Source organism: Maniola jurtina, chromosome 23 (genome assembly GCF_905333055.1).
Source record: "Maniola jurtina chromosome 23, ilManJurt1.1, whole genome shotgun sequence".
NCBI lineage: Eukaryota > Metazoa > Arthropoda > Insecta > Lepidoptera > Nymphalidae > Maniola > Maniola jurtina.
The window spans coordinates 4,840,651-4,862,584 of record NC_060051.1 but is presented as its reverse complement, the minus strand read 5'-3'; the positions used below and the strand labels follow the sequence as shown (position 1 = coordinate 4,862,584).

Sequence of the window (21,934 nt, the reverse complement as noted above, 5' to 3'; positions counted from 1 at the left end):
TGGTAGGAAAGGCTTCCCTTTTTAATGTAGCCAAGGAATAAGGCTGGATTTTCGTAAATCCAACAGCATAGGGAATAAAGAGGGTTTTATTTTCGCTTTATGACTAGCAAGAACTGACAAAACAAAGATGGGATGGGTCAGCTAACTAGTAATATCAAATTATTATAAATACCTGTTTAATGTACTTATTTGGAAGGAGCCTATTTCAGAAGCTTTTGAAAGCCTTTTGTTTGTTCTGTTCTGTGCTTAGTAGTGAAACTATATTAAGTAAGTTTTTGCATTTAAGTAATTGAGTTTAACTATCAGTATAAACTTAGAAACCTTAGGACATATTCAAGTCTAAAATGCTCATCTATCAACATTTAAGTGTCATAAAATGGCTTAATTGGGCCACTAGACCAGGTCAATCAATGTGGCCTTTTAACACTTGCCTGCGAAAATTGCTTATAACTCATCCTTGAATTATTATTATCATCTGGTTGTTTTAAACATTATTCTACTCATTAATAAGGATACTGAGGATTTTCAAATTTAGAAACTGTGTCTTAGAGATTATTCTTATTGAAAAAAAGATTATAATAATTATTTAAGTGGTAAAGTAAAAACCACTAGAAATTGTATAGGTAAGTAGTAAGTACCATATGGAAATTATTTAAGTACTAATTAAGTAGATACCTACCTGTTTTAGTTTTAACTAAGAACTTTATAAAACAGTACAAAGGAAGCTGGATATATATTTTTTTAAATTGTTTTTTTTTTTGCTACATTACATAACTCTGTCTATGTGCTGCCTGCTGATGAAACCCCCTAATTCTATGTTTGGGTGGGTCTTAATACTACATACAACAACCCAGTAATAAATACAGTAAAATTTTATATTTAGTTGGCTCGAAATAAGCTCGAAACTAATAAAATAGGTCATATCCGTGTGCACAGTGACACCTATATCGAGGTGCCCCAGTCGAAACCCGCAGTAGACGAGTGCTGCGCAAAAATTATGCCGTTTCGACTCAGCTTTGGCGAATCGAAATTCTTGACCAGTTTTTACACTATTTTAACAAGAAGAAGATTAATTTACGACATAGAAAAATAAAACATCTTTCTTCCTGTTTATTTCAATTTATAGTAAACGAAGAAGATGCTTGAAAACTTTTAAAAATAAAGAAATCCTATACGACTCCTACCTGTTTACTTTTGTTGTCCGTCCCATTCGCCTTGCCGTCCGGCACGTTACCGTTGTTTTCCTCACTTTTTTCACTTTTCACACCCTCCAAAGCCATATTCAAATAGTTATTTTATTCACTCTCATACATAGAAATAAAATAATTCCTTTTAATTCACTGATCATAAAATACAAAGCCACTAATCTTACGACCGAGAACTCCCATAGACAACCGGCCGTCAAAGCAACATTGCGCGTCAAAGTAGCCGACGCATCGAGCGAGAATGAAACGAAAAATGTAAGAAAACAACTCCTTTGACATAGATCTGACATTTGTACAGATATTACAGAATACAGGTCCACAGTTAACGAATAGCATTAAAAGTTTTTGATCGTTTTTTAAATAAAAATGATTTTAAGAAAATTGCTTGATAAAAATAAATAAATACTACACAAGAAATAAGTTATTTTTAGCTTTTAAGGTTCTGAGGTTTTAACACATATTATTTTATTTTAAGTCTTTATGAAAGACCCAAATGTCTCCATGTCTATGGTCATTATAATATACAAGTGCTTAAACTTTTTAATAGATGGCGCTTTATTAAATGATTTCACACGTTTGTCGCATATAACACGAATAAAAAAAAAAAAATTCTAGTTTCTTTTGCAGGCCTACCTACTATTACTTATTAGTACCTAGATTAGTACTATTATATTATTCTGTGCTACTACTAAAAAAAAGTGAGCTTGTATTATTTAATGGTCTAACTCTAAATAAAACCATCTTCGCACTATCGCCTTTCTAATTAAACCGGTTTGGGGCACATCGGTTGGATGGTTTTAAAGTACATAACAAATGGTACAAATATTTTTATGCTTTAGTAGGATTTAACTATTCATTTTTCAAACATTGTAATAAAAAAGGTTAAACATTAACATATAACATTAAAGGTTAAATATTAACATATAATTATATAACATTGTAATAAATTGTAATAAGTTGCAGTAAAATGAAAATAAAAAACACTCCCCGGCGGGGAATCGAACCCCGGTCTCCCGCGTGACAGGCGGGGATACTTACCACTATACTACCGAGGATAATGACAAGTTTGCAAAATTGTGTTTTAGACTTTAGGTTAATAAAAAAGTTATGGTTCTTAGGAACAGAACCGCTCGTTACCACTAGTTCAACGATTTGTTCAACCGTTGAACTAGAGGGAATTTTTGGACTCGGACAGGAAGTGTTCCATACGACGATGTTTCCGTACCATCGTACAAGAAATAAGTAACACTTTTTAATTTTCTTTAATTTTCATAGCGGCTATTTTAGAACATTTGTTGTTATAGCGGCAATAGGAATAGACATTCTCTTACAGGTCTCTTCCAATTATGGTTCACGAGATACAGCCCGCTGACAAACAGACGGACGGACGGGCAGCAAAGTCTTAGAAATAGGGTCCCGTTGGCACATATTTTATACGTGCCGATATTGGTAAACGCATAGGTAGCTACTAGGAATATTTTTTTAATGATTACCCACGCAATATACCTTGACTACCTTTTGGACTTTCATGATCGCACTGCATTGCTACTAAGTAGGTAGGTATAAACAGGATTTTCCTTTCTACGATATAAATGTACCTTAGTCATATTATTAATTTACACAGCAATATTACGTACCTATGTGAATACAAGGAAATGTGGGTAAAAAGTCAATCATCATCATCATTATCAACCCATCGCTGCATCGTCACTTACCATCACGTGAAATCGCAGTCTAGGGTAGGTTACTTGTTGATAATGTACACTTAGTACATAGTAGTAGTTGTGATATCGGCCCCCAAATCGGGAGATCGGGTTCGATTCCGGGCACGCACCTCTAACTTTCCGGAGTAACCTGCGTTTCAATTAGTTAAAAAATACTTTGTGAAGGAAAACAATGTGTGATAAAACACTTTGTGAAGGAAAACATCGTGAGAGTTCTCCATAATATTCTCAAAGGTGTGTGAAGTCCGCACTTGGCAAGCATGGTGGACTATCGTGGCCAAACTCTTCTCATACTGAGAGGAAACCGCGTACTCTGTACTGAACCGGCGACGGGTTGATCATGGTCACTCATGGTTGATGACAAATACCCTTTCTATCGCCATCTGTTACTATGTAAACATATCATTTATCTACTTAATTAATTAATTAGGTACTTAAATGAAAATTTCCAAACATCACCATGTCACTAACATAAACTAAGTGAGGTACCTAGTTAAATATATAAAGGATTTTCTATAAGTTAATATTTGTCAGTCTTATCTCACTCTTATCTCTGAATTAGGTAGGGGTACCTATTTATACCAGTTTTGTTGGCGAATGAAAACCTCATTCAAATATTTACTTCTACACGGGGGCCACAAACTACAGTGGTTTTATTTAACGCTTCTCATTTAAATTGTGTAAAGATTTTTCTGTCGTAGAGGCGATGGCCGTTGGAGCCGGAAAGTCCTTGAGTGGAGAGCAAGCGTAGTGTGGGACGCCTTCCAGCACGATGGACCGACGATATAAAGCGGCTGGCGGGAAGCGGCTGGATGAGGAAGGCTGAGGACCGGGTGTGGTGGCGCTCTTTAGGGAAGGCCTATGTCCAACAGTGGATGTCCACAGGCTAATGATGATGATGATGATGCAAGATTTTCCGACAAAATTAATGCATCTTTCGGAAGACCTGCTAATTACTTAAAGTCCTTAGACAATCTAAATTTCTAACCAGCAATGTAGGTAAATGCAAAAGTGTGTATGTATATCCATCTGTTACGTCACAGCACATTCTGCTTTACCGATTTTGATGAAGTTTGATACAGAGACACACGACGAACACAGGGCAATGTTTTATCCCGTTAAATCAGAGTTTCACACGGAATTCCAATGCGGGCATCATCTAGAACCAGCAAGAAACTCAGCGGCTGCTCTTTTCAAAGATTTGATATACAATAGTATTATGTTATGTATGCGCATTGCTGGAGCGAGCTGCAGGTCAAATCCATTATCAGGAATAAGGACATGATGGCATCCAATATCCATCATAGTTCAACAAACACGAGGGTTGTTTGCGCTTGCTGGAGTACTTCGAAGTTCATTCTAATCACGATGACCACCGCAGGCCGGGTGCGTAGCTGCGTGCACTTACGTTCTGATAGATAACGAGCTTTATCACAACATACATTAGTATCAGGTACAGTCAGAGAAAAACACTATTAAACCCTACAACTTATTTCGAATAGTAGAGACTCGATTATTCGGACCTCAGTCATACGGATTCGCGATTATCCGGATCGCCAACCGCGATCTTAGTAATTTAGTAAACTTAGTAACTTGAAAAACAAAAAGAGTATTTTTATGGAGTATAATTAGGGAAGGCCTATGTCCTGATGATGATGATGAAAACGAATTCGTGATGTAGAAGCAATGAAGAAGAAAAATTGTTTACGCCAAATGAAAATAATTACAAATCACTTATTTTAAACTAAATTAAAGATGATTAAGATTGCAATGTTTTAATAATTAAAGAAAATATGTATGTTAGCTGATACATATTATGTACAAACGAAAATGTATCTTTATTCTTTTAATAAACATGGAAATGCAGCCAGTATTCTTGGCAACATTCCACTCGGGCATGATTTGTATAGTAATAAGATAAGGCTAGCTTTGTTTTATTGTAATATTTAAAAAAAAAACAATGATTTTTTTTGATAAGTTCGATTTGTATATTTGTTGCTTTGAATAAAGACCTTAACCTACTATGTATTATATCATTGGACCTAACATTTTGTGTAAATAATATGTACAAAAATCGCTTTTTTTCATACATTCAACTATCCAGATTTTCGATTATAAAAGTTCATATAATTTATTTTAATTTTACTTTCTCTACATAATTGTAATATGTACTTACCCTATGTATTTTCCTAATAAATAGTGCATATAAAGCGTTTTTCCTTGTCTGTACCTAACTCATTGAGGACATAATATAACGAGCTTGTTGTGCACAATGTTCTGTTACTCGATACGCGTTGAACAACAATAATTATGAAAATTCTCACTTAACGATATAAAATAAAATAGGATTAAAACCTTAAATTAAAATAATTTTAAGTGACAACTTTAACAATTAGTCTCGATTCGAGAAGTGAATTTGAGGTGTTTTAGATCTGATTTGTGACAAATATTTTCTTTAATTTTAACTTAAGTTTATTTATTTTTAACGGACACCCAACACCAAAATGATTACTCGTAAGTTTTTTTAATTTTTTTAAGCGTTATAACAAACAATAAACATACAAATTAAGTATCAATAAACTTAAGTACCTACCTGCTTAAAAGGATGTCAAAAGTTTTTGTTGAATATACTTTTGATGTAATTGTAGTTTTTCTTAAAGCTATTTATGACCCCGAGTCAACTATTCTACTAACAATTTAATGTACATGTAATATAAATATTTCTCAAATTGTTCATAAATAATCATTTCTCTTTTAAATTTTCTTCAATTCATTTAGATTAAAAAATAAATAAATTACTAAACAGCTTTTCTTATTTACTTTTACGTAGGTTAATAGGTGCTTAGTACTTATGATTAAATATTTACATTTTCGGTGATTGTTATATTTTATCAAACGATATCGGTATGTCGTAAATAAATTGCTTATCTTTTGGATAAATCTATATTTTGTACATTAAATTATGTAGGATTGTGATAATGGAAACTTTTGTAATTCAATAAAGATTACAATATTCCGATCGATTGTAATTTTTCTGGCCAATCAGTGAAACATTTGAAAAATTGAAAAATTATAATTTTTTCAAAAACATCGCTGTTTTTGATAAGGTTTGTTTTTCAATTGTTTTTCATTCGACTTTTTTTTGTTTCAAAAGACAACCAGCATGAAACTTTGCCAAAGAACGACGTCGATATTCGGTAACTTCTCTAAACCTATTTAGATTGTTCTATCGAAAAAGTTCTTATAAGATATTCAATGAGAATCTAGCTTTATTTTATATCCTCTTAAATCCGATAAAATTGTAAGTATACCTGACCTGTCTAATATCTTTTCACGTCCAAACCGCATGATGCAAGCCAAGCCAATCTTGATGAAGCTTTGCTATCAATAGTGTTATAAATGCGAAAGCGTGTCTGTCTGTCTGAATGTTACCTTTTCACAGCCCTCCGTTTCACCGATTTTAACAAAATTCTTAAAAATATTGCTGGCATCCCAGGGACAATGATTAGATTTTATTCCGAATATCAAAGAGTTCCTATGGGATTTAAAAAAAAACCTAAGTGCATGTAGATGAAGTCGTGGACATCGTCCAGTACCTTTTAAATATTAGGTTTTTATTCCAGGAAAAAGATGTCGTGGATAAATAAAATTCACGAGAAATACCTAAATAATTAATAACCTGATGAAATTATTATTATTATTTTATAGCTAACTAGCTGATGCCCGCGACTTCGTTCGTGTGGATGTAGGTTTTTGAATAATCCCGTGGGAACTCTTTGATTTTCCGGGATAAAAAGTAGTCTATGTGCTAATCCAGGGTATAATCTATCTCCATTCTAAATTTCAGTCCAATCCGTCCAGTAGTTTTTGCGTGAAGGAGTAACAAACATACACACACACACACACACACACACACACTTACAAACTTTCGCCTTTATAATATTAGTGTGATTAAAGACTGCAGTGTAAGTCTGCATTATCTAAAATCTGAATGTATCTAGTTACCGGGAAATTATTCCTGGTGCATCATAAACATGCAAATCAATACTGGACTTTGCATCAGCTTATGCACAGCACGTCATTAGATCAACTCGTCGGCCTTGTAAATAATACACCAAGAGTATATTACTCTTATCTATATTTACAAAACTGCTTATAAATAATTGATATATATTTAACTAGCATATTATGTCTGTATCTACTCATAACTTCGTCAACATAGGAAATTTTGCAGGACATAACCTTTTATCAGATCTTTAACATATTTAAAGAGGAGCGAATTTATGCTTGTGTTGTAACTTGTAGGAAATGTTGGTTAGGAATGCATCACATAATAAAATTGTCGACCGAAGAGAATTTCCTGCTACATAATATTATGACCTTATGGCCTTAAAATATAATTAGGTATATAACCAATTATGTTGGCTATTTTTGGGCTCTATGAGGGGTTTTCCTTTCAAGGATCGAGAAGGCTGTACTTCTGAAAAGTTCGTAGGTATCAAAACGAAAGATTTTTTGCACAGAATTTGTTTTTAAGCTATTTGATAAGACAATCATTTGTCCTTATGAATAATAAAGAAGGTGAAATTAATACGGTAGCTAAGGTAGATACTTATTTCATCATTTTTATATAGTTCAATGTCATAAAAATTACGCCAATGATTGCCACTGGAATAGTGGGATAGCAATCAATTGAAAAATAGAGCAAGAAAAAAATATAACACGACTTGTCGCCGTGTCCACTATATTATTTAAATACTAGCTGATGCCCGCAGCTTCGCCCGCGTGGATTGGTCAGATCCCCTGCAGCATCAGGATTGAGGAGTTGGACTCCAAATTTTTTATGAAACAATGTCGCAAAGTTCCTCTATCGATTAAAAAAGAAATGACGCAAATCGGTTCAGAAATCTCGGAGATTTCGGTGTACATAGGTAGAAAAACACAACTCCCTTTTTGAAAGTCGGTTAAAAAAGTAGCCTATTTTACGCCCTGGTCAATCCTCTACTTGCCTGTGAAAGTCCCGTCAAAATCGGTTCAGCCGTTCCAAAGATTAGCCTTTTCAAACAGACAGACAGACAGACAGACAGACAGACAGACAAAAATTTTAAAAACGTGTGATTCAGTTATGGTATCGTTCAAATAACCATGAGCTTAATATGAGGTAGTTATTTCGAAATTACAGACAGACACTCCAATTTTATTTATTAGTATAGATACCTATTTAAAATCTTTTCTTAGTTTTATTTTTATAATAACTTACTTTCTTACTTCAATTAACCTTGTATGTTACTTATTGACAATAATGGATGTAATCCCATGGTTGTCAGTAAAAAAAAAATACTTAGGTATTTACTTAAAAAATATTTGTTTGGGTTTTTTGGGGGTTATTTTTTTTTATTCATTTTAGGCAAGCGCTTGACCACAATCACACCTAATGGAAAGTGATGATGTGGTCTAAGAAGGGACGCGTTTACCTAGAACTTGCATATTCACTCTTGTTTTAAAGATAACCGGATTGTAATTGGTAGGAAACACAGATCGCGGAAGAGTATTCCAAACCTTAGCCATGCGTATGAGGAATGATAGACGAAAAACGTTTCGTGCGTGTAGACTTTAGATGGAATGACAACGACATAAAGATGAAAGCTCGGTTGTAAAATGGTGAAGGGGGACCGAAAACTTCACTTTCACAACACTCTCTGAAATAGGTATCCCACCAAAAACATTTCATGTAAAAAGTTAGCCAAGACTCACAAGTTCATAACGTTTTCACTGTTAAAAAGTTATGAGATCTCTAGTAGAGCCAAGCCCCTAGCTGAGCTTAGATTTGTGCTGGCCATGGGACCTATCCCAAGTCCAAAGTAATATAGCTCTTAAATGTTCTTGACTATATCACATTTATAACAATAAATAACAAATCACTCTACTTACAAGCTCTGATTCTACAAACCCTACATCTTGGTAAAAAAAAAGACGGCTTGGCCGTTTAATAACTTTTAACGTTTAATATGTTATGTCATGTAATAGTTTTACGAACATTAAACGGCCAAGCCGTACTTTTTTTTACCAAGATATAGGGTTTGTAGAATCAGAGCTTGTAAGTAGAGTGATTTGTTATTTATTGTTATAAATGTGATATAGTCAAGAACATTTAAGAGCTATATTACTTTGGACTTGGGATAGGTCCCATGGCCAGCACAAATCTAAGCTCAGCTAGGGGCTTGGCTCTACTAGAGATCTCATAACTTTTTAACAGTGAAAACGTTATGAACTTGTGAGTCTTGGCTAACTTTTTACATGAAATGTTTTTGGTGGGATTTCATTTCTTTTTGGCAGGTGCCCTAAATTTTTTTTGGATCTATTTCTTGTAGGTACATCATTTTCATGGCCCACTCTCTATCGTTACCTCTTTTTTTAAAAGCTTTTATTCAACTTGCAATGTACTCGTATGTAAGTATATTTGTTCGGGTGGAATCTTGCAACTCAATTTTGAAGCAGATATACCAAATTTCAGTCTTTTAGGACTTCAGGAAACACAGAGATACTTGGTACGTTTGATAAATCTGCCACGGACATCTTATCCTGTAAACTTTAGTATTCGAGCAACAGATTTTACAGATATGCATTTCATACACGAGGGCATAAAGGGGGACCCGATTTCTTAATTTATCTGTTGTTCATAATTCTTGAAATACCTACTTAATGCCAAATTTCAGTCTTCTAGGACTTCAGAAAGTACCCTAGAATTTGTGACTAGAGGTTTTGAATGTCGATAAATCTGAAACTATAAAAGCTAGACAATTGATACTCAGTACGTTTAATGAATCTGCCAAGGACATCTTATCCTGAAAATATCAGCATTCTACCGACAGAATTTACAGATTTGCTTTTCCCATAAGAGTCGTAGAGGGGGGGCATTGCCAATTTCTTAATTTTCCTGTAGTTTGTATGCAATTTCTAGTCTACATACCAAATTTCAGCCTTCTAGGACTTCTGGAAGTACCCTAGAATTACAGACTAGAAGTTTTGATTGCCAATAAATCTGAAACTATATAAGCTAGACAATTGATACTCAGTGCATTTAATAAATCTGCCAAGGACATCTTATCTTGAAAATATCAGCATTCTAGCAACAGAATTTACAGATTTGCTTTTCCCATAAGAGTCGTAGGGGGGGGGGGGGGGGGGGGGGGGGGATTTCCAATTTCTTAATTTTCCTGTAGTTTGTATGCAATTTCTAGTCTACATACCAAATTTCAGCCTTCTAGGACTTCGGGAAGTACCCTAGAATTACAGACTAGAAGTTTTGACTGTCAATAAATCTGAAACTATAAAAGCTAGACAATTGATACTCAATGCGTTTAATAAATCTGCCAAGGACATCTTATCCTGAAAATATTAGCATTCTAGCGATAGAATTTACAGATTTGCTTTTCTCATAAGAGGCGTAGAAGGGGGGCATTGCCAATTTCTTAATTTTCCTGTAGTTTGTATGCAATTTCTAGTCTACATACCAAATTTCAGCCTTCTAGGACTTCGGGAAGTACCCTAGAATTACAGACTAGAAGTTTTGACTGTCAATAAATCTGAAACTATAAAAGCTAGACAATTGATACTCAATGCGTTTAATCAATTTGCAAAGGACATCTTATCCTGAAAATATCAGCATTCTAGCGATAGAATTTACAGATTTGCTTTTCTCATAAGAGGCGTAGAAGGGGGGCATTGCCAATTTCTTAATTTTCCTGTAGCTTGTATGTAATTTCTAGTCTACATACCAAATTTCAGCCTTCTAGGACTTCGGGAAGTACCCTAGAATTACAGACTAGAAGTTTTGACTGTCAATAAATCTGAAACTATAAAAGCTAGACAATTGATACTCAATGCGTTTAATCAATTTGCCAAGGACATCTTATCCTGAAAATATCAGCATTCTACCGACAGAATTTACAGATTTGCTTTTCCCATAAGAGTCGTAGAGGGGGGGCATTGCCAATTTCTTAATTTTCCTGTAGTTTGTATGCAATTTCTAGTCTACATACCAAATTTCAGCCTTCTAGGACTTCTGGAAGTACCCTAGAATTACAGACTATGAATAGTGATGATCATCAGTGAGGGACGAAAACGGCGTATTTTAGGTATCAATAAATCTGTAACCATAAAAGCTAGATATTTGATACTTAGTATATTTGGTACATTTGCTGAGGACACCTTATACTGAAAATTTCAGCTTTCTAGCGCCATCCAGACCGAAGTTATGACGGGTCGAAAATACGGCGAAACACTTCGAGAAAAAGGTACTACGTAGCGCCCCGGCCGCCGTTTGGCTCGTCTTGGCGGGGGCACTGCCGTGCCCCCTGATATCCGAAAACACCGCTAAGCCGGCGACCTTACGGCCGTGATCGAGATAAAGTTTGAGAAACTATGGTAGATAGTCTCGTCACATACTTAGTGATAAGTGTAATTAAAACCTAGGTAGTATGTGATTACTTTTAATTAATCATAATATGAATTAAACGAACAAAAATGCCTGCTGATTATTCAGTCAGAAGGTTTTGCACTAGAAACTTTTAGTGTAAAAATCGAATCGACCATAAAAGTATTTTAAATTCTTTAACGATCGGTATTGGCCCTGAAATCTTACTTCTAACTTTTTGGTACTATCCAACACTAGCTTCTCTTTTCAGCAAAGGTTGCCTGGTAGAGATTGCTCTAAGCAATAAGGCCGCCTTTGCACACAATTGTTTTTTTTCTGTTTTCTTCCTTCTGTGTTGTTCGTTTACATGTTTGTGTGTGCAATAAGGACTTCTAGCTATCTATCCATCTTATCATTTAAATTTCTGCCGCCTGGAACTATTTTGAATATGTGGTGTAACAATAAATGCACTTTATAAACATTCGCTTGCATTCCTATTATCACTCATTGCAGTTTGCTAAGTAAATTGACGACAAGGTCGAATGTAGTTGGTAGTACTAAATTGACTTTAATCACATAGGTACATTATTATGACATAGATTAGAAATCTACGCAATATGATGACACAGATTTCTAATCTATAAGTGCCCTAGCTAATCTAATTTAAGACCACGAAGTGATTTAAGGGTTCCTTTTTTCTATGGAAATACGGAACCCTAAAAAGTAAGCAAGCTGAGAATCAAATACACACTTTTTACCTCAAAAGGAAAAACGGAACCCTTATAGGATCACTTTGTTGTCTGTCTGTCTGTCTGTCTGTCCGTTTGTCCGTCAAGAAAACCTATAGGGTACTTCTCGTTGACCTAGAATCATGTTTGGCAGGTAAGTAGGTCTTATAGCACAAGTAAAGGAATAAATCCGAAAACCTTGAATTTTGTGGTTACATCACAAGAAAAAAAAAATTAAAATGTGTTTCAATTTTCAAAGTAAAATGCCAAGTGGGGTATCATAATTGAAAGAGCTTTCTTTACCTGTACTTACATTCTAAAACAGATTTTTATTTATTTTTATGCACTATAGTTTTTCATTTATAGTGCAAAATGTCGAAAAAATAACCGAGTACGGAGCCCTCGGTGCGCGAGTCTGACTCGATCTTGGCCGATTTTGTTTTTGTCATTTCCATAATCTACTCAGACAAAGAATCAAGGTGGACTTATCATCAAAATAATAATACCGTGTTCGAGCAAGTTAGGGTATAGAAAATTGGAAAAGCTCTGAAGAGTGATAAAGACAAAAAGATTTAATTTAATTTATTGCGAATATTACGAGTTTTTATTTAGTTTTCTGTTACTTTCTGTAGAAAACCATTTAAGGTGCATTGCTGTGTGATTAGCTGTTACAGTCGTAGCGAGACCTTTCATTCGTAAGATGATTTTTTTTTTTTGCTGTTTTGTCTTTTTCTTATTCTTTTGTCTTATTGTTTTTTTTTCTTGATTCTTTGTCTGAGATAATTTTCAATTGTATATAATATTAGGTATGCTTTGAAAAAGAGTTAGAATGAAATTGTTAGATTCTCAATGCGTAAGATGGGTTGCACGAGTCGAACTTCACGGTTTTTCTTTATTTTTATGATAGCATGTTTTTAATTGTTTTTTAGGGGTCCGTACTTCAAAAAGAAAAAACAAGCCTTATAAGATCACTTCGTTTTCCGTTTTTCCTGTGCGTTTGTCTGTCCGTCTCTCGTGTCTGTCAAGAACACCTTTAGGGTCCCGTTGACCTAGAATCATGAAAGACAGGTAGGTCTTATCTTAGCACAAGAAAAAACGAAAACCGTGAATTTGTGGTTACATCACAAAATAAAATTAAAATGTGTGCATAAACAAATAATTAATATATTCAATTTTCAAAGTAAGGTAAATATACCAAATGGGGTGTCATATGAGAGCGCTTGTACATGTATATTCTAAAACAGTTTTTTATTTATAATTATGCATACTAGTTTTTGGTTTATCGTGTAAAATGTCGAAACAATTTACCGATTATGGAACCCTCGGTGCGCGAAGCTGACTCGCACTTGGCCGGTTTTTTAATGAAGTGTACACAGTGAAATCGTACAACTGATAACAGATAATATAACCTTTGAGTAGTTTGCGGACAAGCTCTGTTTGAGGAGCACGTCGCGTTATCATATTTGTGACAATCGTGATGTAAGTCTTCTTATATTTTACGCCAAGACATTAAAATAAGTTACTTTTTCCCGACTACGGCAAAGCCAAAAAAGAAGGGTTTCTGATTTTAGCAGTCTATGAACTCGTAGGTATGTAGGTTTGTATTTATATGTGTTCCACTTTCCACCGTAGTGCCTAAAATACTGAGCCGATTTTGATGAATGAGGTTTCAATCGATTTGCTATTATGGTCCGGGTGACAGGCTACATTTTATATGGAAAAAATTCGACCTGGCCTGACGGATGTCACATTGAAAACAGTGGGAGTCTCTAATATTTTTTTTTTTGCTAAATAGGTATGTCAAGTGGGATATCAAAAGAAAGACTAGGTATGAAAGAGGAAAAAATAAATTCTGAATTCATATATATAAATAAAGAACAATGTTAAAATACACCGAGCGACAGAAACCTCCACTAAAAAAAATATTTTCAGAAATTTTACCCAGGAGGTCCCTTCTCAGCCGTTTCGCTCATATACAAGACATAAAAAATTGTTTTGCACGGTTAAAAAAACCTGTTACCACTACACAGAGCGGGCGGTCTTATCGCTATCTTTTAGTACCTACCTACATTTTTAGCGCATTTTTTTTTAACCTGTCATTTGTGTTTTGTGGTGCAATAAGGTATATTAAATTACATAATATAGAGGCATTTTGAATAAAATTTTGAAAAAACCATGACCATTTTCAGACCATGTACCTACTAATAGGGAGAGACTATGGGCTGTCAGTCAAAGTCAGTCAAAAATAAAATTTAGCTTATCCCCTCATTAAATGATTTAGGTACCTACGACACGACAGGTGGATATGGCAATCGGAGTATAAGGCGTCACCCGCTCTATCCCGCACCTGTGCGGGTGTGCGGGGCGTCCCACCCCGATCGCCATCTCGAACTGTCGTGTACTATACATTTAAAAAGTTTATTACTACTAACTAGCATACTCTACGAAATCTTATGAGTGTTCTGCTGATACTAACTTGACCAGTTTTTAGGGTTCCGAACCCAAACGGTGAAAATGGGACCCTCAAATCTCAGCTGTCCGTCTGTTTGTCAGCGGGTTGTATCTTATGAAATATGAACTGTAATAAGTAGAGAGTTAAAATTTTCACAGAAAGTTCATTTCTATTGCCGCTAAAATAACAATCAAGTAATACAAAATGACTGCCATGAAAATTAAAGTACATAAACTTGTAACGATGGTAACGGAACCCTTTGTGTGCGAGTTCGACTCGCACTTGACCGGTTTTTTGTAGATTATATTTGCGCAAGTGGCCGGTGCCCTTTTGCAGGTTATCAGTAGGTATCACAAACGTTTACTACTGATAGAACTTTGGCAGGAGTGTTTACCATGACTATTCCGCTCTTGAAACTAAGCCCATCGGATTATAAAACGCATTGTCTTATATAAAATTATCTTTAGCCCCTTTAGAAAAGCTAAGATAATCGTGGTAACTGCGTAAAATGTTTATTGCGTATACGTATAATTACCTACCTTACTTGAAACAAGTGTAAATAAAAATTTATAACACCCCCGACAAGTGAAGGTTATAGTAACTGAAAAGAGCTGATAACTTTCAAACGGCTGAACCGACTTTCTTGGATTATAGCTAAGAACACTCTTGATCAATATAATATAATATAATATAATATAATATAATATAATATATAATATAAGCCTTTTATTACTGAAAATAAAATTTACATTTTAAAATACAATATTATGTAAGTTATACATGCTTTTTAGGTAAGTTTACATAATTCGAATTTTTAATTTTATAATTACAGTAGCAACAAATATATGTATAATATTTCTTTCCATTTTTGTTTTCTTAGTGAACACAATTTATTACTATAACAATAACTTCTTAATTTAAATTTTGATTTTTAATCACAATTTATTCTAAATAAAAACTATTTTTAATGGAAAAGCTCATTACACCTATATCAATCACATGGTAGGTATAGGCCTATGGGAAGGTACCTATTTATTGTTAATTGTTATCTATAATAGTTAGTACCTACTAATTTACAATTCAAATTTCATTATTTTTACTAGACAACAATATCATCTTATGTTTTTATTTATAATATTTTAAAAAGCACAATAGATGTTGCTAAAATATATCCGTATGCATATTACATATTAGTTGCATTACAACAGCATATTGAAGAAGCAATGATTATACATATTATATCTATCTTTATCTATCATATTGTATGTAAAATATACTTATTCAATATTACGATTCTTATAACTTATATTACAATTAAATACAAACATTTCCCTGTCTTATTTTCTTAATGGTAATTATGTAGGTAATATAATTTATAATGCACCTAAGTTTCCACTTGCGAGTAATACTTATATAGTTAGTCACTTTATGTTATGTAAAAATAATGTTGTTTTATAGTAAATATCTGCATGTATACAGTGTGCTTATAAGTAAGGATCCTTTACACCACAGTTGATTTCTAGTTCGTACTTCATAGTATTAAATAATAATATAATATAATAGTTATTTCAGTTTTTAGTAATCCTATGTAAATATTTTTAAGCTATGATATTATGTTCTGTTATTTTCAGTACGCCTGTTAGGCGAAGGCCTCCTCCTGTTGGTTACGTTTTTCTTAATATTTTATTTTATTACTCTTGCCATTCTTACCATCAGAAGGGTCGCGGTCTAGCACTCCCACGGTGACCAGCCGGCTTGGGAGGCAGAGAGGGGCAATCTTGATTTTAAACTTACTTTTGCTTTTGATTTTTATGCAGTTTTCGTGATAACATTTTGTTATTTTTGTTGTATTTTTGAATGTTCTGATTATTATTTGTCTCCAAAGTCGACGCCATATTCATTTCATATACAGAATTTTTAGAAAGCAATTCTTTTTGGTTTTTTAAAAATACTATTTTGTCATATTTCAAAATTGCATTTCTTCCTTGCTTTCTTTCTTCTTCAAGACTTTTTCTTAATTCTTTCCTTTTTTCCAGAACATCTTTCGGAAAATCTTCCATTATGTAATAATTCGTTTCTTTAAGGCACTTTTTCTTTTTCAGCAATTCTATTCTTCTCCCCACTGAGGATAAAACTACTATTACTGGTCTCAACTTATTTTTATTTTTACCCATTCTTCCTATGTATTCAATGCAGTTTTTATCAAAATTTAAATTCATTTTGCTGTTTATTATATTTATTATGTTTTCCTCTAAATCTTGGTAGGTCTTCTCTTTTTCCTCAATGCCAAAGAAGATTAAGTTTTTTCGTCTAATATATTTTTCCAAATAATTTATATGTTGCTGCTGATTATTTATTTTTTCCTCCAGCTCATTATATTTCTCCAAGACAACTAAGAATTTTTCATCAATGTTTTTATTTATTGCGTTCATTTGTTCTTTCATGTCTAGGAAGTCCTTTTTTTGAGAGTTAAATTGTTCTTTAATCTCTTCTAGCATGCGTGGAACACCTTCCATTGTTAGTTTATTATTCGTGGAATAGTGCCTAATGTGCAGTGATATCTATTACTCCCGTAATTTTGTATATAGGTAGATAGTCCAATTTTTATAAGCTCAAATTAATGTAACTATGGTAAGTATGTAAAAATAGTAATTAATATCTGTTTTGGTTTGGTTATGCGGCAATAAGTATGTAGGTACGCAGTGCACAAACGAATGTTTTTGTTCGCTCACCGTCTATTTCCAAATATTTATTCTTTAATTAGGTAATTATTTCCATTTCTTACTATCAATCTTGGCACAAAAGAAAAGTAACTTCGTAGGATCTTCTCTTCTACTATTTATTGTTTCGGTTTACAATGGGCACTAGTTTACCTTGAAATTGGTAAGTTTTATTGTTGCACACGGAACATTGGCGCCATATTGTCACAGTCGTCACGCGTAGATAGAACGAAGATGCACTTTTTTACGTATTTATCGGTCACTTTTGATTACGATAACAATTGCACGTAATTATTGGATATAGATCTTCTGTTTATTACTAGAAATAGACTAAGTTTTGTACTTTAACTATTTGATATTCTCATAAAATTACGGAGCGAATATCACTACACTTCAACTGCAGCGCCCTCTCTATATATAATAATATAATAATATAATATAATAACATATAATATCTCAATAGTTCTACTAATGTCTTAGTTTTTAGGTTAAGTTATTTACTTAAGTTTAAATGTTACGATACGATTACTTTATTTTCGATTTTTGGTAATTGTTTAGTTCTGTTTTCTAGTTTCCTAAAATTTTAGTTTTTGGTGTATAGCTGTTCTAAGCGACACGTCCATTATCTTATTGACTGCATATGTACACACTTTTTTTTGGAGAGTGGCTAGTCTTTTTTTTCATGGCTTTATTGTAATATTGTATTATTATTGTCATTATCTGTAAAAACAAAACAAAACAATCAAGCCACCTTTCAAAAAAAAAACTAAATTAAAATCGGTTCATTAGTTTAGGAGCTACGATGCCACAGACAGATACACAGATACACACGTCAAACTTATAACACCCCTCTTTTTGGGTCGGGGGTTAAAAATATTACAACAAATGTTTATTTTAGACTCCAAGTTTCTGATTCAGTCAATTTTAGCATAATAAAATATACTTAGACAAAAAATTTCTTGATATGACACGTTCTTGTTTCAGTATCGCTGAAAGAAGCAATGAAGATTGGTTTTATTGGCGGTGGAAGGTTGGCGTATGCCTTGGCAAGTGGATTCATATCAGCTGGTAAGTACCTACCTAGAAGTAGGTACGAGTCGAAGTTAGATTGGTAGACCATGACATCAATCTTGGAGGGTAGAAATCCAGAGACCTTATAGGTGGGTACATGACCATGATTCCAAGAAAATCCAAAGAGTAAATGTATTTATAGGGTAAATCCCTATGTTATTAATGGAAAGAGGTCACATCACAGCAGTCAGAAATGAGTAGGTAATAATGACGCACAGGGGGGTTGTCCATGTGAACGGACAATAAATACAAAATTCAAAATGTTTTTATTCAATTAAACTTTTACAAGTGCTTTTGAATCGTCAAAAAATCTATCACTGGTTCGGAATGCCGTTCCTACCGAGAAGAACCAGCAAGAAACTCCTACCTAGAGATTCTCAAAAGTAGATACATACTTCAATAATGGAGGAAACATTGATTTGTTTGTCATGCAGGTTTGGCAAAAGCAGATGAAATCACAGCGAGCTGTCACCCATCCGATTTGGTGTCCGCTGAGGCATTTAAGGTAAACCACATCGATATGAAACATCATTGTTGTGAAAGTACCTAGTTCCTACAATATGACAAATAACAATTATTTGGCACATATTCCCATATAAAAAATGGTAACAAATATTATTATGGGACTACTCATCCAATGCCCATTGACACCCATTATCCTAATTTTTTTTGCGGAAATGTCTTTATCTCAAGCCGTATGATCAGCCATGAAGAACGGTTGTCTTCAACCGTGTAACGGCTTTGCTGATATACCTAATTCAGTCGAAAAATAACTTATTTTCCAGAAATTGGGAGCAACAGCACTGTTTGAAAACGTACCAGTAGTAGAAAGGTCAGAGGTGGTGATCGTATCAGTCAAGCCGGATGTGGTGGTACCAGCTCTTCAAGATGTAAAACACCTGGCAGCGTCGAAGAACAAGCTTTTCATATCGGTAGCTATGGGGGTGTCCACTGGAACCATTGAAAAGGTAAATTACAGTAATTTTTTTAAAATTTAACGAGCATACGGGTCACCTGATGTTAAGTGATTACCGCCACCCATGAACATTTGCCACACCAGAGGTACCGCCAATGCATCGCCGGCCTTTCAGGAATTTGTTGGTCTGCCTCTTGAACAACCCCATGTTGTAATCTAGTGGGAACACCGTCGATGGGAGTTGATTCCACACTGTTTGCATGTGCTTGGAAAAAAGGGCTAAATAAATAATAATAACAACAACCACCGCCCTATGAAAAAATCTAAGATCAAATCCGGTACAGTCTTGTTCATATTTTATTGTAACCTTTAATGTTGGTAAAGTCTCTCCACTTCATCTACAATATGACATCTGGAATGACCGACTAGAATAGCCTTTTCGCCTCAAGGTGCCTTTTCAAATAGCGAGGGTCGGCTGTATGTATATTCTTTTAATAAACCTTATCACCCGCGTGGCTAAGTAGTTGCTCTCACGATTCACGACCACTTCCTGATATTGCGTAACCAAGATTTTCTCCTGCAGCCAAAATTTTTCTACCCAACTACTTTATCTATCATTATGAGTTGTACCTTGCAAGAGCCTAAATCTAGCATATCCAAAAACTTGTTTTCCCTTCCATTTCAGGTCCTCCCTCAAGAAGCTCGCGTGATTCGAGTGATGCCAAACACACCAGCTCTAGTCAATGAAGGTGCTGCAGCTTTGAGTAGAGGGTCCAGAGCAACGGCAGATGACGCCAAGGTGGCAGCACAGCTATTCCGCGCTGTAGGAACTTGCGAAGAAGTACCTGAATACCAGATGGACGCTGTTACTGCTCTCAGTGGAAGTGGTCCGGCTTATGTGAGTTTACGCTCTATTATCTTCGAACTCTAGAGTTAACATATTTAGATATTCCAAGGTGGCTGCTATGCTTCTAATTATTCCTCGATAAGAACTTGCGCAGAAGCTAAGTACGGGCGGTCTTCTTAATTAATGCTTTTGTGAAGGGATCGGGATCGGGTTGGCCTATGTACAGTCAGCAACAAAGCTAAGTTTGCACCCGCCAGTACAAACGACTATGGGCGAGTGCAACTGGTAAGTAAAATTGTGAACTCTAAATAACTCTAGAAATACTTCTGTAGCCCTAGAAAGGAGTGGAGTGCAGTCTTTTGCTACAGAAAAGTCGTCGTCTACCATAATACATAAGTACATAATGTATTATCATGTAAGTGGAACCTATTTTAAATAGGCAGAGATTTCGTGACTCTACGTAGGTACAATAATTTTTATTTAGTTCTGCTTTTTGAACCACAGAGAACTGGGTTTTTTAAATCACAATTTGTGATGTTCCAGGTGTACATGCTAATAGAATCGCTAGCCGAAGGTGGGGTCCGTTGCGGTCTGCCTCGGGACCTGGCCCTGCGTCTGGCCACGCAGACCACACTGGGCTCGGCGGCCATGCTGCGTAACGGCGGACATCCGGCCGCCATGAAGGACAACGTCACATCCCCTGCAGGATCCACTGCGGAGGGGACCTATCACTTAGAGAAGAACGGTATGGCATAATGTGCTCCTTTTTTTAAAATATATAGACTATAGCGCTTGGCTGCAATCAAACCTGGTGACAAATGATGATGCTTTTTTTTATTCAGATACAATGCCCTTGACTGCAATCTCACCTGGTGGTAAGTGATGATGCAATCTAAGATGGAAACGGGCTAACATGGAAGGGGTATGGCCGTTTTCACTAAACCTATACCCCTTTGGTTTCTACACGGCATCATACCGGAACGCTTAATCGCTTGGCGGCACGGCTTTGCCGGTAGAGTAGTAACTAGCCACGACCGAAGCCTGTACAAATTACATAAATAATTGCAGGATGATAATAATCTATCTTTCTTGATTTCAGGCTTCAGATCAGCTGTTATTGGTGCAGTGACGGCAGCGATGGAAAGGTGTAAAGTAGTCAATAAATTATATCAATAAGTAAAATAATTATACTTAAAATGATTTTTTTAAATTGAGTCTCCAAAATATTTTATAAACAAATAAAAAAATCTATCCAAATTTTCAATTTGTTGTTTCATTAATACCTACTTACCTGGCCTACCTGTTGTTTCTTGCTAGCGCCACCACGGTACAATTTTTTATTTCCCTAATAATATGTCGCGAAGCTTAGAGAAAACACGAAGGAGGTTGCTCGGTTTCAGAACTACTGCTACGTATTGAATTTTCCCTGTAGGTACACGGTGCAATAATTAGGTTACCTATCTACTTAAATTAATAACTCTAAAACCTTCTCACGTAGCAATAACAAATTAGCACCTGAGTTCTACAACCTACTAGGTACCTAATAGGTACCTATTTTATAAATAGGTAGTATTTACCAGGGCTTGGTGGCATTAAAATATGATGATGGTATTAAAAACGTTGCAGTTTTAACTTTGAACAGACTAGGTAGGTATATAGGGTATATCATATACCCTATATACATATACCGTATATGTAGGATATTGGCACATAAATAATTGAGGCTTCAGGGGCAGGGTAGACATAAAACCTGTAGGTATCTAATATGATAGTAGATGAAAAAAATTACAGTAAAACTTAAAGCTAGCCTTTGGCTAGCCTTATCTAATTACTATACACACCATGCCCGCGTGAA

At 34.8% G+C, this 21,934-nt stretch overlaps 2 protein-coding genes and 1 non-coding gene across 6 annotated transcripts in view; 1 reads left to right on the top strand and 2 right to left on the bottom strand.

Moving 5' to 3' along the window:
* Positions 1 to 1,440, bottom strand: part of LOC123877329 (ankyrin-3-like) — a 161,937-nt gene extending 160,497 nt beyond the window's left edge. For all 3 annotated transcript variants that reach the window (XM_045923966.1, XM_045923968.1, XM_045923965.1), the window contains exon 1: positions 1,185 to 1,440. In XM_045923966.1, coding sequence (XP_045779922.1) covers positions 1,185 to 1,280 — 96 coding nt within the window. In that variant the 5' untranslated portion in view covers positions 1,281 to 1,440. The remainder of the gene's footprint in view (positions 1 to 1,184) is intronic.
* Positions 1,441 to 2,188: 748 nt separating this feature from the next.
* Trnad-guc lies at positions 2,189 to 2,260 on the bottom strand. Its single transcript has one exon. It is a non-coding gene; the product is annotated as a tRNA-Asp (tRNA).
* Positions 2,261 to 5,169: 2,909 nt separating this feature from the next.
* On the top strand, positions 5,170 to 21,299 carry LOC123877343 (pyrroline-5-carboxylate reductase). 2 transcript variants are annotated; one of them, XM_045924004.1, is made up of 7 exons: positions 5,170 to 5,443; positions 18,230 to 18,313; positions 18,751 to 18,821; positions 19,102 to 19,284; positions 19,918 to 20,130; positions 20,623 to 20,824; positions 21,179 to 21,299. In XM_045924004.1, the coding sequence occupies exons 1-7, from the start codon at positions 5,434 to 5,436 to the stop codon at positions 21,253 to 21,255; spliced, it is 840 nt and encodes a 279-aa protein (XP_045779960.1). In that variant the 5' UTR covers positions 5,170 to 5,433; the 3' UTR covers positions 21,256 to 21,299. The 2 variants fall into 2 exon arrangements, with proteins under 2 accessions (XP_045779960.1, XP_045779962.1); XM_045924006.1 differs by lacking the exon at positions 5,170 to 5,443 and adding an exon at positions 13,441 to 13,552.
* The last annotated feature ends 635 nt before the right edge of the window (positions 21,300 to 21,934 follow it).

Coding starts and splice junctions, on each gene's coding strand:
- LOC123877343 (XM_045924004.1), top strand. Junction 20,131..20,622: donor GTGGAAGTGGTCCGGCTTAT/GTGAGTTTACGC, acceptor GTGATGTTCCAG/GTGTACATGCTAATAGAATC. Junction 20,825..21,178: donor CTATCACTTAGAGAAGAACG/GTATGGCATAAT, acceptor TCTTGATTTCAG/GCTTCAGATCAGCTGTTATT.